A 14810-nucleotide genomic window follows, 5' to 3' on the forward strand; every position below is an offset into this window, starting at 1 on the left:
AATTTTGGCATCGCTTTTGCCATTCTTTTAGCCATTATAGACATAAACATTTTGTAGTCATGATTTAGTATTGAAATGGTAAAACAAAACAAAGCGCACCCAACCGGGGTCCAACTAAAACAACAAAAATAACAGCTCGGACCACTGCACACGGACAAGGTTCGTAGGTATTAGTATATCCTTTAATACAGACTAAGCGCTTTCACCATAAACATATGGCATCATCATCACTCTGATGATGCCATATGTTTATGATGAAAGTGCTTAGTCTGTATTAAATGATATACTAATACCTACGAACCTTGTCCGTGTGCAGTGGTCCGAGCTGTTATTTTTGTAGTATTGAAATGGGCCTGTATGAAGCTGACTCTTATGGATATAGGTGCCAAACCAGGAATGAGTTTCCGGTTCCCCATCCAGTTGTCCAAGTTGCACTTGAATTGGGTTAGGGAGGAACTGTACTTCACATGGATGGGGGGAGCCTGTTCCAAAGATGGGGTAGTCTCTGGGCTACATACCTGTCTCACCAGCAGGTCCTATTTATATCACAGGCAAGGTTTAAGGCTTTAGAATGGGTTATTCTGGTGCTGTTTGTTTTGTGGATATGGTGTTTCAAGAAAGTATTAGTTTAAGGGTGTGCACACTTATGCAACCAGCGTATTGTATGTTTTTTTATTTTTTATATTTTTCCCCTAACAGATTTGTTTGTTTTTCAATTGAATTGTACAGATTATAGGTCACATTAAAAATGGGAAAAGTTTTGAAATTATTTATTGTGGTCTCATTTTTTTATATCATTTATATCACAAAAAACTGGCATTTTAACAGTGGTGTGTACACTTTTTTATACCCAGTGTAGGTGGCTTTTTCTTCAGAAATGTATTTTCAGGTCAAACAAACCCATTATCATTTTGTGTAAATAAAGACAATTAATGACTTACATTTTTAAGATGTTAGTTAGGCTCTCCGTGTTTGGTTGTAGTAGTTGGTTTGTTAAATATTTCTACTTTCTTAATGTAATGTTTAAGATGCAAGACTTATGTGCGGGGTGGGTGGGTGGGTCTGAGTATGTGTGTGTGTTTCTCTTCTGTGTGCCTGTATGTGTATTCGTAAATGTGTATGTTGCATATTAAGAAATGTAAAATAAAGTGATGTGCACTCTAAAGGGGTCTTTCTGACTTCAGTTGCTTTTCATTTACAAAAAAAATCGATTTACATGACAAATGCTTAAATGTAGAACTTAGCAAATGATAAAGCCATCATTAATCTGAACTTTAATATCACTGAATGTGGGCATTACAGATGTGCCTTATTTTCTAACTGGTGCTCAATTGGTTGCGCTTTTTTGATGAGATTGTATTTACTGAGTGAAAGCAATAGTACTTTATTTAGTTTAATACTTTTTGCTGTAGTTTGCCTTTTTTTTTTGTTTATTTTGAGCAATGTGGATTGAATTTGCCTTGTTCAGACGTGGTTGGTTGAAACCTCCCCAGAGTCTTTGTCTGACCAAAGTCAATGTCTACAGTCAACACCATCCCTTGTACCATTAGATGCCAGAATTCCTAACAGTAAGCTGTTTCTAAGTCAGGCATGACTGTGCTTTTTTTCCATTCCTAACTGATGTCTGTTGTACCCAGTGGCTCTAATCTCCTGAGTGAACTTTGAATTTATTAATAAAATGTTCTTGCTGGTAGGTACTGGGACAGTAGAAACCTACACACCCGTCCTGCATTGTCTCAATACAGACTTGCATTACTTTTTGGCTTCCAGCTATTGCTTTCTACATGCACAGCCTGACTGTGACATATGCACACAAAACAACTGACATTACAGTTTTCTGAAAGAGCCAATTTTAGCTAAACGTCAGCAAACGTAGCTGATCCCAAAGTAGTCTTGCCCAGGAATTTGTAAAAATGGTCAAGCTGTCAGATACCGACCAGTGAAAGAGGGGTGTGGACTGTGGTGTTCAATTTAAATGAGATAAAACATTGGTTTTCAGACTCAAATTTCTGTTGATTTTTATATCTGTGGTACAGTGTACATTAATTTTGCATGTGAACAAGTAAAGTTTGAGGCACTAACTTGCTGTTATCAAGTTCCTGTTGTTTAGTCTGTTTTACTTGCTACCTTAACGATGGAAACACTTGTGATATTCTCTGGCAATGACTACTAGTTCTTTGAGATTCTTATCCTTTGCCTCAGGGAAATGTATGTGTTGTGTGTGTGTGTGTGTGTGTGTATATATATATATATATATATATGTGTAAGGTAGCGTTGCCACCCCTCCGTTTTTTTTCCGGAGTGCCCGGAAATCAGTAGGGCACTCCGGTTCTCCGGTTCTTGCTGTGGGAGTCCGGAGAGCGACGTCAGGCTCGTCAGCGTCAGCGCGTATGTAAGTAAAAAAAAAAAATAAATAAAAATTCCCGTCTTGGACTCTCGGTTGATTGGCTGCTTGCTGCAGAAGAGGCTCATGCAGCAAGCAGCCAATCAACACATAGATTTGCAAGTCGAATCCCCGCAAAGCCCGCGAAAATTAGTGAATAAAAAGCGGCGCTTCAGCTACTAATTTTACCTTTTACTCTGTACTGTAAAAGGTGCTTAAGGTCTGAAATTTCTTGCTGGTTGGACGATGTCTTCGGTGGATTGCTGGTTTCTTTTGCTGCTGCCTGGAAGGATTGCTCTAGCCGACTAGCCCTGCTGCTGCCTGGAAGGATTGCCCTAGTCCTGCTGCCTGCTGCTGCCTGGAAGGATTGCCCTAGTCCTGCTGCCTGCTGCTGCCTGGAAGGATTGCCCTAGTCCTGCTGCTTGCTGCTGCCTGGAAGGATTGCCCTAGCCCTGCTGCTGCTGCCTGGATTGTAAGGATTGTCCTAGCCCTGCTGCTGCTCCCTGGAAGGATTGCCCTAGCCCTGCTGCTTGCTTTGCTTGCTGGAGTCTTGCCCTGGAGAAGTGCTGTGGACTTGGCCGACTGGGTGGTGTTGTGTTCCCCCCTGCCTGCTGCTTGCTGGCCCTTTAGCTGCCTGTTCCCTTCTGGCTGAGAGCTTGTTTAAGTAGCCCTGCTGCTGCTTTTTCTGGAGGTAAGTGGAATTTTTTTAATGGATGGAATTAAGGTAGATTTTCAAAGATTAGTGTGACAAGGGGAATGAAATATTGCCAGCACAGCTACTAGTGAATTTTTTAAATATTAAATTTATATTAATTCACTAGCTGTGCTGGCACTATCTCATTCATTGATGGTGACAAGATGTGTGTAACTGTATCTAGATGTTCAACATGTGGTGATTATTAACTAGAACAGTTTCTAATCTGGTTTTGGACTTGGTTACAGTGAATATATAATGACTTCATGATTTGTATAAGATGCTTGGACTGTAGATCTGTCTTTTCTAGTCTGTCATCACCGTGATGTTTACCTTGACCTGTGTTTCTTCCTAGGGTGTCTATGTCGTACAGTCTTCATGTTATAGTGAGGCTTAAATGTAACTTTTTGTCTAGTTTGTCATCACAACTGTTTACCTTTTATCTGTGTTTTCTAGGGTATACCGTCTATACCAAAGCTTAGTTCATTTGATGTTACAGTGAATATATGACTACATGATTTGTATAGGATGCTTGGACTGTAGAACTGTCTTTCCTAGTCTATCATCACCGTGATGTTTACCTTGACCTGTGTTTCTTCCTAGGGTGTCTGTCGTACAGTCTTCATATTATAGTGGGGCTTAAATGTAGCTTTTTGTCTAGTTTGTCATCACAACTGTTTACCTTTTATCTGTGTTTTCTAGGGTATACCGTCTATACCAAAGCTTAGTTCATTTGATGTTACAGTGAATATATGACTACATGATTTGTATAGGATGCTTGGACTGTAGAACTGTCTTTTCTAGTCTATCATCACCGTGATGTTTACCTTGACCTGTGTTTCTTCCTAGGGTGTCTATGTCGTACAGTTTTCATATTATAGTGGGGCTTAAATGTAGCTTTTTGTCTAGTTTGTCATCACAACTGTTTACCTTTTATCTGTGTTTTCTAGGGTATACCATCTATACCAAAGCTTAGTTCATTTGATGTTACAGTGAATATATGACTACATTATTTGTATAGGATGCTTGGACTGAGGTCTTCACTTGGCCACTATGCTCAACTCTATCTGTGCCGGTGGGAGGAGGTGGTGGTGGGGATCTGGAGTGGAAAAGGGGAGAAACCATCCCCACGTTGACTGGTCTCTGTGCTTTTAAGAGAAATTGCACTTAGTTTGGGGTGTTGCATCTGGAATACTGTGGGGCTACGGAATTCGTCTTTATATCTGCCCATACGGTCTCTTATCATTATGCAAGTTATTACTGTTGCAGCCAGAGGGTATTATGATTGCTGAGTTACATATTTCATGTTTATCATTGTGTCGGTCCACACTATGTCCTGTTTGTCTTTATGCAAGTTATTACAATTGTAGCCAGAGGGTATGATTGCTGAGCTGCCATGTATTTCATCTTTATCTTGTCAGTCCACAGTATGCCTGAACTTTCTTGCTGTGTTCAGACTCAGCTGGATAACTTTTGCACTGGTTCTACATAAAAGTAGAGGGTCTTAATTTGGTGCATTGCTGTAGTGTCTGACCCATGGGTTTTACACACAGTTGAATGCCTTCTGTGCATATTCTGCTGTCACACCAGGTTCATGTGTAACAGCTGCAGAAAGTCCCTCAGACAGGAGTTGCTTCTGCCTTTCATTGCTTTACCTTCACTGTAATTTTTCATGAGGAGTCTCATTTTTTTTTCCTATACCAACTTGGTATTACTAGGGTGTGAAAGTCTGGAGATTCACATGTGAATGTGAACTCTGGCTAGTGGCTACTGACTGACACAGGCCCCACCAGGCACTGGTGTTGGTCACAAGTGTTTTGATTTTCTATTAATAGCTGTTTTGGTTTATTGTAGTGTTGAGCAAGGATCCTACACGAATCATGTTCAGGAAAAGGTCAATGGATCATCAAGAAGAGGCTGAAAGCGTGTCTCCTAAGAGGTTTTTCTGCAGTTATAATAAGGTGTGGGAGCAAAGCTACTCATGGGTGCGACCTGTTCCAAATGCAGATGCCATGGCAAAGTGCACATCCTGTGGAACAATTTTCACTGTAAAATGGGATGGGGAAAAGGCATTGAAAAGCCATCAGAAGTCAGACAAACATCATCAAAGCCTTCAGCTCCAGAGGCAGAACCTCGTAATGACCAAGTTTATTCAGCCACGTAGTGTAACCAGTGAAGCTTCCAAAGTCACTGCAGCTGAAGTGACAGCAGTCTATCATGGAGTGAAACATGGTCACCCATATGTATCCATAGATTGTGGAGGTAAGCTGGCACCGACAGTCTTCCCTGATTCTACTTTGGCTTCGAAATTTACCTGTGGGAAGACAAAATCTGAGAGTATTGTCATGAATGTACTTGCACCTCATTCAGAGGAGCTCCTTCTGCAGGAACTTGGCAATTCCTATTTCTCAGTGGGATCAGATGCATCCAATAAAGGGAACAGAAAAATGTTCCCTTTAGTTATTCAGTACTTTACTCACACCCATGGCACACAACAGAAACTCCTTGATTTCTATGAGGATCATAACAAAAGTTCTGAATGTATCTTTACTAGAATAAAGGACATCCTTGTGCATAAAGTATTGCTAGCTATGCTGCAGACAATGCCTCAGTCAGTTATGGAAAGCACAGGTCTGTTTTTAAAAGTTTGAAATCTGAGGTGCCTCACATCATTGCAGCAAACTGTTTATGCCATGTAATACATAACTGTGCCAAGCATGCAAGCAAGGCCCTTGCAAAGTTTGATGTGGAGACTCTGGTTTTGAAAGTACATAGTGAGTTTTCAGCATCTGCTAAAAAAATGGCACTGTTGAAAGGCTTCTATTCTTTCCTAGACCAGGACTTTAAGGAAATAATGCAGCATGTTGTAACAAGGTGGCTGTCTTTGTTCCCAGCTGTGGCAAGGCTAGTAGAATGTTGGCCTGCTATTAAAAGTTATTTTATTAGTCAAGGGCCTGAGGACTGTCACCCTTATCTGGAAATTTGTGGAGGCCGATGAGGATGGCATCAGTGGGGATGTGTCTGAGGCAGAGTGCTACATACATTTCATGCACTACATCCTGCAGGTATTCCACAAGTCTATAGCAAAACTTGAAAGTAACACTCTCTCTGCTCCAGAGTTGTACACCGTGATGAAAAGTCTAAAAGATGAGTTGCAGAGAAGGCTAGATGACCAGTTCTTTGGTACTAAAGTTTCATCTGCCTTACAGCACTTTACTCCAGCTGTCGCACAGCAGGTCTGTAGGACCTTCTGTGATTTTACAGTAAAGCACTTTGTTACCTACAGAAGTGGTTTGACTATGATAATAGTCCCTTTAAAGCTATGCAGGTCCTCAGCCTCCAACATCCTGTAACTTGGCCAGAACTGCGTACAGTTGCAGACCTCTTCAAATTGGATGTGAACATTGAAGCACTTTACTCAGACTACTGTACTTTAACTGCTGCATTGCCAGCCCTGTTACAGATGACAGAGGCAACTGTAAGTGATCGCTGGGTGACTTTTTTTAGTAAAGCTCCAGACTGCAAGCCACTTTACAGACTGGTGCAGTTTGCTCTTTCAATCCCCCCCAGCAATAGCTTTGTGGAAAGGGTTTTTCACTTATGGGGAATCGTGGACTGATGTAAGAAATAGAATGCTTGTGTCACTTGTGAAGGCAGAGTTGCAGGTCAAGCTAAACTTTAACATGAGTTGTTACAATTTTATTCATTTGTGAGAAATAATCAGCCATTACTTGAGGCTGCTAGATCAAATGCCAAATATAGCTTCAAGTATAAGCAATAATTTCTAGCAAAACTGAAGATACTTTAAACAGTTGCTTTTCTTTTACTATTGTGTGTGGTGAACCCTTAATGTACTGCTTTGAATGAACTGGTGTTTTAATATCTAATTGTATTTCCATTTTAGTACTACCTGTGATATGAGACTTGGGCTTAGTTTTCCCATGCTTGTGTGTGATGTACTGTTGTATGTAGTGAACCTTTGAAGTATTGCTAAATAAAGTTTTTTTTAATTTACTTTTGACTCATTGCACATTTTTCTACTTATTGGTAACTGTATGTGATATTAAAGACTTATGCTGAAGGGTGCTAGAGTAAAGGGGTGTGGCTATTAAAGGGAATGGGTGTGGCTTGATTTGCATGGGGCGGAGCTTGTTTGTCAGGAAATGGCACAGTAGAAAGGTGGCAACCCTAATGTAAGGTGCATGGCCACATCTGTGACAGTTTCTTACATTTGTCAGGATGGAAAAGCTGCTATGATTTAGTGACATCTGTTGGGGGGTTCATAGCTTCATAAATAAATATTAGGCTATCAGTCTGTGGACTGTCGATAACGAGAGGTTAGAATTAAACCCTGTATCTTGTGTCTGACAGGTTAAGACCTTAACCATTATGCCAACCTCTCCCTTGTAACATTCATCTTGTTAAAAGGCTGCTTAGCTATAGGCAGTTATTTGACTACAGATTTTTGAGACTATCCCACATTGCACCACACACACACACACATACACACACACACACACACACACACACACACACACACACACACACACACACACACACACACACACACACACACACAGTGGATTTTATAAAATGGATCAAAATACTCAACAGTAGTCAGTACTGGAAGATTATTTTAATCAATGGTTCACACTTCTTGCTTTTACCCTTGCGGTTGTCAGTACACTGGAAATGGGCAATGGGCAGACGTAATTTTAAAAACTGGAATGGAATTCTGTTGTCCAGCTACTGTAAGTCATTGTTGTTCTGAACCTAAATATTGTGTTTTTCAGATATAGTCCAACATTATAGAATGATTATATTGCTGTTTTATGGAAGTTTCTTTTACAAAAAAGGCAGGAAGAGCTTACATAAGTGAATGAAGAAATACCTTATAAGAAAGTAATTTTTCCAGATTGTTTTGCTTTCATATTTCATAGGCATTGGCTAACTTTGTTCTTACTGAACCTAACATAGAATTTAGGACCCCCGGTTTTATTTAACAATATATTAACTCCTTCAATATTTATTTGCAGGAGGAGCCAATAACATTTTGTGAAGAAACATTTGTGGCTCACCGTTCCAGTGCAATGAGGCTGTTTCTCCAAAATGCCATACAGCTGCAACTTTTTAAACAGGTAACGAACTAATGAAGCACGTAATACACATATATAAATAAATGTGGTATTTTATAGTATATTTATTTATTCCTTGCGCAACTGATGTTGGAATTATAATATCCAGACATCAAGCTGTGCTCCAGCTGTTGATTTATGTCTAGTTCCCATTGGTGGACTGCTCTCATTTTCAACGCATAAGGACATTGCTGACCATATGCTTATTAAACTAAAAAGGGTAGTTCCCACTCCTTTCTTCTTAATTGTTTCCATCTGTCAGATAAAGTCATTTCAGTGGAGAAAAATCAAAGCAGTTTGTGTCATTTTGATCTCCTTTGTACAAGTTAAACTTTAATTTTTTAAAGTGAGTCTTTTTTGTCATTGTAAAGTTTTTGGCTTCTTTACAAAGTGTCTACAGTTGATTCAGATATCCAAAGACCATTTTTACATCATTAAACACCTGTTTTCTTATAGCTGCCTTGGCCTGTTCCAGAACATTTTTCTTGTATCTAGAATTCAAGTTTATTGCTATCAAAAGAAGAAAAGTGAAACCTAGAAATTGTTATTGGAGCAAAGGGTAGTCACACCGACTGCCCCAGTAAGTGGTTTCAGTGTCTTTTCATCATGGATTTGCAAGCCATCAACTTGATGCTAAAAGACAGCTTTTCAAGAAAAAAAATCCTTTGTTACTTCTAGAAGTCCAGGGAGTTTTTGTTACTTTCAGGTAGTTTTATGAACCTTTCTCCCACCACCTCTGCTAGCTGTTCAGGCCTGTGTAGACTGTAGCTGCAGAGAAGTGTGATTAAGTGTCTAGTATACTATTATCCACAAACTAATTCATGTGTACTAGTAACCACAAACTAATTCATTCTGATGTTGGTTTCTTCCCAACAGCCTATTATTAGAGTATTCACTAATTGCCCACTGGTTTTGACATTTATACACAATAGCGCTTTACCAGCCTCAGCTTGCATGTTAGCTGTGTCAAATGTCCAACTACTATTAGCAGCACTGGGATTGTAGGACCTATTTCATGGTCTTGGTCAGTTAGATGCAGAACTAATACTGTTGCTAAGATTATACAGCATTAATTAGTCCTGTCACCTCTACAGTTAGTGCTCACTCTACCCTGTTAGTTCGTATTTAGTAAGAACACATTCATTCCAAAGCCTTTAAGTAAACTAGCCACATTGAATTCAAACTTTTGTCAAGCACTGTGGTTGCTGTCCACACCGGTTGATGATGATGATAATGAAGTTGCAGAAGAGGTAAAGTTTGAGAAAATAGCACAACTTCCCATTTATTATTGACTTCAGAGGAATAGGATACATCATTTAAAGAGGAGTAGTTAATTTCCCCTTGAAAACCAAAGTTGCATTTCGTTCATCAGAAAGATAAAAAATGCTAGTGGTAAGATGTGGAAATGTTTACTATTTGATGCTGAAGTTCCTGTTTTGATCTGCCTTTCCTAGCATTTTTCTTCCCTTTCACCAGTTCAACTTACTCTCTTTACAGTCACCTTACTTCTGAATCCAGAAATTCCCTTGCCTTTAATTTCCTTAGTTCTCAACGAGAGTATGCCTGTTTTTGTCATTATCCTTTAAACATTCAAAATTCAAGCTAGCATGAACAAAATATATAGGTTCATTTACTTATCACACAGGAGAAACAACTGCAAAAGACAAAATGGGTACCACTAACACCCAGATCTACCCTGTTAATGTAAGAAAAACATTGCCCATTACTTAAAAACAAAAACTGTATCAAATCAAGAGAGAAAAGCTTTATGGAAGTCATCCCAACAAACTGCAGCATCTCCTTCCTGAATGTAGAAACATTCTTATCTGTACAGGCTGTGAGATTTAAACTTCATGTCTAATATATTTGCGGCACATGCAAAAAAAAATAAATAGCCTTAATTTGAAACTCAGCACATCTTTGTGCGCTGGTGCTCACCCCTTTATTAAAAAAAACAAAAACAAAGTGATTTAGTCCAAGCAAAAATAAAAAAAATAAACTTTTAAAATTCCTGCAAAATGTGGAAGCCTAGCTTGAATGCCCTGCTGTTGTGTTCTTCTGACTGGGACATTCGCTACATGTTAATGCTGCCATATTGGGGGCTCAGAGAAACTAGTGAGCATTTCCATGAGTAATAATCTCCAAGATGAATATTTTGCTTCGTTCTTGATTCTGTTGTTGTAGAAGAGTTGTGTGTGGGGGGTATTAATAAAGAATGGTAAAGCATTTTTTTGTACAGATAATTGCTTGCAATGTTCAACCAGTTAGCATATTAAGTAGTCATGGAGTGTTTCCCCGAATGACGTCAATACCTCCTGGCAGGACATACTGACTGAAGCAAGACATTACATCGGCATTTAGTGCCACTTCCACGTTTCACAGGAATTTTACAAATCTATTTTTGCTTGGAATAAGTCCTTTCCTATTTGTTTAAAAGGGTGGATGCCAGCACAAGGATGTACTGTGTTTCAGTGTAAGGCTTTTTTTTTTTGCAAGTAAGACAAATGAGCTTTAGGCTAAAGTTTCTCTGTGATTAGTTTGCTTTTCTTAGTTTATAGTTTGAAGGCTTACATTACTTCTTATCTGTTTCTTTTTTTTTCTTTGAGTTTCATGTACATGGACAACCCTCTATTACTACCACCTAGGAATGCAATTTGTGAGAGATGCAATTACATTAAGAACCTCAAGTCTGTGCTCTTTCCCTCACAAGCTAGTGTATGAGGCACTGCGAAGGTTGTCAATACAACACCACATCTCAGACATCACCCACACCTACACAACATGCACCCACATATGCGGAGGTCCTCAATAAAAACATACCCAAACAAAGGAGACCTCCAAGGCAAAAACACATGTGAACTCCACTGCCCACCACACCACGCACCTCACATAGTCCACACACCTGTGTCTCACAGCCACTAAGGCCTAAACATAAACCAAACATATTACTCATAGGAGACTCCATTGTGAGACCAACAGATGTGCCCCTCACCAGGCTGGATAAGGAGAAAGTCATGGTTAGTTGTTTGTCAGGTGCCAGAATCTGCCATGTCACCCATGCACTCAAGTCTCTCAACAACAGGTATTGTTATGACTTTGTCATAGTCCGCATTGGCATGAATGACTTGAGACATACCTCCCTGGACTGTATGAAGATAGACTTGATCGAGTTAGCTGAATATGTGTCCCAGGCAGGTATGTTCCTAGAGTTAAGCAGCATTCTACCATCACCCAGAATGATGCCTCAATGCAAACAGGAAATTATTGACTTTAACAATTGGCTTGGTTTCTGGTGTCATTCCAAGGGGATCCAGTATCTGACAGCCTGAGAAGACATGATTGACAAACCATGGTGCTTTGTCAGAGATGGCCTGCATCTGTCTCCCTTGGGTTTCATGTTTCTGGCAAAGGCTCTTGCCTTCCATGTAGTGCCTTTTTAGGCAATGCCACGAGGTCAAAACTTACCAACATGAAAATGTCATCAAAATGCAAATTAAAGGTCATGTTGCTAAATGCTAGGAGTCTCAACATGACACTGCACTCATTGCAAGCATTCTTAACCCTGGAAGATGCTGACATTTGTGCAGTCACAGACACCTGGTTCATTGCTGTGGAGTGCGCCCCAGCCATACCAAGTTACTCATGCTATCATACATTCAGAACACAAACCGTGGACAGCAAAGCAAAAGGAGGTGGAGTTACAATACATATAAAAGAGGCACACACCTCCAGGCTGGTCAAACAGTATGACACACAGGAAACACTCCAGGTGCAGTTAACCATTGACAAGACCCCTATTCAAATTATAGCTAGCTATAGGCCCCCAACTTTGACTCAAGATACCCACTCCACCTATCTGTACCTCTTTGAATCTATCAAGAGTCAACCCTTTACCCTGATCCTGGGCGACTTTAACTGTACAACCATAGATTGGAAGAACTACTCATGCCAAAACACAAATGACCAGAGATTTCTTGATTTCATCAATGCAAATGCCTTGGACCAGCTAGTCGACACCACCACAAGAGGTGAAAATATCTTGGAATTGGTATTAATCAGCATGAATAACCACTGCAGCATCCCTGCAGTGTCATCCTCCCTAGTAAGATCCAACCTCACTTTCAAAGTCACTATCTCCCCCTGAAGCCCCCCCCCCCCACCAGCTAGGGTAAAAAAAAAAACTTCTCCAAAACTGATTACAACCTCCTGATGGAAGGTATAAACAGCTTCACAGCCCCCTCCCCCTCCAAAGGAACTGGCACATATGTCCAAACCTACACCAGAGTACTATATCAGCATTTCTACAGCTGTATGGAATCAGGAATACCCGACAGGACAAAATCTTCCTCCTCAAGGAAGAGTAAACCTATCTGGTCGACATCTGTACTAAATAAACTCTATAATAAAAGGAAAGAATTGCTGTCCAGGACCAAGAAGAACCAAGTGCCTAATTGAAAGCAATCTCTCCTTAGCCTGAACAAGCAAATGAGATCACTAGTGAAATCCTCCAAAGCAAACATAGAGTCCAGACTGGCCACTTCTACTAAAGATAATCATAAAGCCTTCTTCACATATGTCTGCAGTCTCAAAGTAAGCACTCAGATCTGCTCAGCACTGGTGGTCAAAGACACCACATACACAAACGCCGTAGATATAGCCAACCTGTTGGCAGACTGGTTCGGTGAAAACTTTAATCCTCTGTCTTCGTTCCCCCCTCAAATCAGGATATCTCCAGCACCTGTCCCCCTCCCCTTATCTCTAGGGAGCAGGTCATCACTGCCCTCTCAAAGGCAAAAAAAAAAGCCTCCATGGGACCCGATAACATACAGTGCTGCATCCTACATGAACTCAGGCAGGAACTTGCAGCACCATTAGGCACCCTATTCAACCAAAGCCTGAGTGTACCGACTTCATCCCAGCCAATGGAGGACAGCCACTGTCGTCCCTTTGCACAAAGGTGGAACATCCACCAATCCAGGAAATTAAATACCCATCAGCCTAATTAGCCTGATCTGCAAGGCCACAGAGCGGATTATCACAAATCTTATTAACAAGGACATTGGCAACCGCCAAACACTTGATCCCACACAGTTTGGTCTCATAAAAGTGAGGTCATGCCTGTTCAATTTGGTCGACTTCTTTGAGCCAGTCACCAAAGCCATGGACAAGGGGAAGACAGTGCACACCACCTACCTTGACCTGGCAAAAGCCCAATACTATTCCCCACTTGGGTATAACAGATAAACTGTCTCAACTAGGCATCAATCCATATGTTGCCAGTTGGGTAGCAAAGTGACTCACTGATAGAACCCAAGTAGTCAAAATAGGGGAAGCCACCTCAAGCAGTAGACCTGTAAAAAGTGGTGCACCACCCAGGGATCGGTCTTGGGGCATTTGTTGTTTGGGATATACTTTTTTCCTGAGGTGCAGGCCAAAAACCAGTGGGCTATGGCTGACCAAGTTTGCAGGTTGGGCACTGTCATCAATTCCCCTAGTGATGTGGACATCCTCCAAGAGGGTCTCACCCAAACAAAATGACTGGTGCCAGAAACATGGCCTCAAACTGAATGCATCATCATCCCCTTTGGGGAGAGTGACGTCCCCACAAATTATCACTTTAATAACAAGGTCCTAAGCACGCAATCAATTATGAGGGACTTGGGCACCCAGGTTGATAGCAAACTGACTTTTAACTACCATATTGCCTCCATTGTATGGAAAGCTTTCTACATGGCCCATCTCATTAGTAAGGGTTATCTCATCCAGGGACAAGGAGGTCATAACATCCATGTATTCTTCCCTTATAAGACCCATTATTGAGTATAATGCCCCTTTCAACATGTACCTCACAAAGCACATGCAGCTGCTGGAGAGACCACAGAGGTTCCTCACCAGGAGAATCTAGGGCCTCAAACATCTACCCTACACAGAAAGGCAGAATGCCCTAGAGTAACCCACACACGCAACCTCAACCTGGTCTGTGATATCATTAGAACTTGTTGGCGGGACAGATTTGTGTATGAGAGACTCCCCCTTCTGTGGAATAGACCCCCCCCCCCCTCCATGTCAAGAAGAGTACCTAACTAACCCTTTTTAAGCACAATCTGGATAACTGGATGGGGAACAGAAATTACACTCCTGGGATTCTACCTGTGTCCCTGCTGGACAGGGGCATTGGGTGCTGACTTGTCAGAACATGGGCTAAATTCTTAGCTAGGCTTGTAAGAGCCTCAGGGCCAGTAGCCTAGTAACTTCCTATGATCCTATTAAATAAAGTTCTTTATTACAGCAAGTTAGCAAATATTTGTATTGCATTCTTTGATGGCAGAGTGAATAACTCTGTCTGACTTATGAGAAGTCAATAGCATTTTATTTAAGGTGAACAGGACAGTATAAGATTTGTTCTGGGAGACCTACGAGGTAAAGCTGCTCTACGACTATTTTACATTTCTTAGTTTATAGTTTGCACACTTATTATTCCTTGTCTTTTGCTGTTGTTTATTTGCAGTTTTTTAAACATTTCAACCTTTACTGCCCTGAAAAAGTGCTAGAACAGCAAGAAATATATACCAAAGAAACATTTTAGCAAATATATTAA

General features: G+C 40.7%; 1 protein-coding gene across 4 annotated transcripts in view; it reads left to right on the top strand.

The window, feature by feature from the left end:
* DENND1A (DENN domain containing 1A) overlaps window positions 1-14810 on the top strand; it is a 4751104-nt gene that overhangs the window by 3964448 nt on the left and 771846 nt on the right. For all 4 annotated transcript variants that reach the window (XM_044058260.1, XM_044058262.1, XM_044058261.1 and 1 more), the window contains exon 14: window positions 8114-8215. In XM_044058260.1, coding sequence (XP_043914195.1) covers window positions 8114-8215 — 102 coding nt within the window. The remainder of the gene's footprint in view (window positions 1-8113; window positions 8216-14810) is intronic.

The sequence above is a fragment of the Protopterus annectens genome, chromosome 16.part0 (assembly GCF_019279795.1).
Source record: "Protopterus annectens isolate FY-2018-M chromosome 16.part0, PAN1.0, whole genome shotgun sequence".
NCBI lineage: Eukaryota > Metazoa > Chordata > Ceratodontiformes > Protopteridae > Protopterus > Protopterus annectens.